This window comes from Corvus kubaryi, unplaced genomic scaffold (assembly GCF_017639235.1).
Source record: "Corvus kubaryi isolate FWS band 111438036 unplaced genomic scaffold, C.kubaryi_AGA036_p1.0 36985, whole genome shotgun sequence".
Taxonomy (NCBI): Eukaryota; Metazoa; Chordata; class Aves; order Passeriformes; family Corvidae; genus Corvus; species Corvus kubaryi.
Genome location: NW_024581002.1, coordinates 29,320 through 30,854, shown reverse-complemented (window position 1 = coordinate 30,854; position 1,535 = coordinate 29,320). Strand labels below are relative to the sequence as shown.

At 51.8% G+C, this 1,535-nt stretch overlaps 1 protein-coding gene across 2 annotated transcripts in view; it reads left to right on the top strand.

The window, feature by feature from the left end:
• Positions 1-633: 633 nt before the first annotated feature.
• The window catches only part of SDHC (succinate dehydrogenase complex subunit C), a 6,082-nt gene continuing 5,180 nt past the window's right edge, over positions 634-1,535 (top strand). For both annotated transcript variants that reach the window (XM_042020499.1, XM_042020500.1), the window contains exon 1: positions 634-767. In XM_042020499.1, coding sequence (XP_041876433.1) covers positions 649-767 — 119 coding nt within the window. In that variant the 5' untranslated portion in view covers positions 634-648. The remainder of the gene's footprint in view (positions 768-1,535) is intronic.

Below are 1,535 nucleotides of genomic sequence, written 5' to 3'. Positions count from 1 at the left end.
TTTGGGGTTTTGGGAGAGTTTTGGGGTTTTTTTGGGGGGGTTTGTGGGTTTTTGGGGTGGGTTTTTCAGTTTGGGGGTGGTTTTTGGGGTTGTTTGGGGGGATTTTGAGGAAGTTTTGGGGTAATTTTTGGGGTTTTGGGTGGTTTGGGGTTTTGGAGTGGGTTTTGGGGTTTTTTTGGGAGGGGTTGAGGTTTTGGGAGGTGTTTGAAGTGGTTTTGGGGTATTTTGGGGGGTTTGGAGTGGTTTGGGGTGTTGGGGTTCTGTTTGGGGTTTTTGGAGGGGGGTTTTTGGTTTTTTTGGGGTTTTTTTGGGAGGGGTTGAGGTTTTGGGGGGTCTTTGAAGTGGTTTTTGAGGTTTTGGGGAGGTTTCCGGTGTTTCTGGGAGGGTTTTTGGGATTTTTGGGGTGTTTTGGGGGGATTTTGGAGGGGTTTTTGTTTGTTTTGGGGTATTTTTGGGGGTTTTGGAGTGAGGTTTTGGGGTTTTTTTGGGAATGTTTGGGGTTTTTTTGGGAGGGGTTGAGGTTTTGGGGGGTGTTTGAAGTGGTTTTTGAGGTTTTTGGGTGTTTCTGGGAGGATTTTTTGGGATTTTTGGGGTGTTTTGGGGGAGTTTGGAGGGGTTTTGGGGGGTCAGAACCTTCCCAACCCCCCCATGTTCCCTTTTCCCAGTGTGATCCCGATGGGAACCACGGCCCGGGAGGAGATGAGGCGTTTTTGGGAGAAGAATTCCCGCTCCAACCGACCCCTGTCCCCTCATGTCACCATCTACAAGTGAGGAGTGCACCCCAAAACCACCCCAAAACCACCCCTGGCACCCCAAAAACACCCCAAAACCACCCTTGGTATCTCTGGCACCCCAAAACCACTCCTGGCACACCAAAACCACCCCAAAAGCAGCCTGGGAACCCCAAAATCACCCCAAAATCACCCTTAAGCCACCCCTGGCACCCCAAAACCACCCCAAAAGCAGCCTGGGAACCTTAAAATTACCCCAAAACCACCCCTGGCACCCCAAAATCACCCCCACAACCACCCCTGGCACCCTAAAACCACCCCAAAAACCATGCCTGGCACCCCAAAATCAGCCTGGGAACCCCAAAATCACGCCAAAATCACCCCTGGCACCCCAAAATCAGCCTGGGAACCCTAAAATTACCCCAAAACCACCCCTGGCACCCCAAAACCAGCCCTGGCACCTTAAAACTACCCCAAGAAACCACCCCTGGCACCCCAAAAGCAGCCTGGGAACCCTAAAATTACCCCAAAACCACCCCTGGCACCCTAAAACCACCCCAAAAACCACCCCTAGCACCCCAAAATCAGCTGGGAACCCTAAAATTACCCAGAAACCACCCCTGGCACCCCAAAACCACCCCAAATCCTCCTCTTGCACCCCAAAATCAGCCTGGGCACCCCTAAAATCACCCCAAAAATCACCCCAAAACCCACCCCTGACATCCCAAAAATCAGTCTGGGAACCCCAAAAATCACCCCAAAACCACCCCTGACGTCCCAAAAATCAGTCTGGGAACCCCAAAA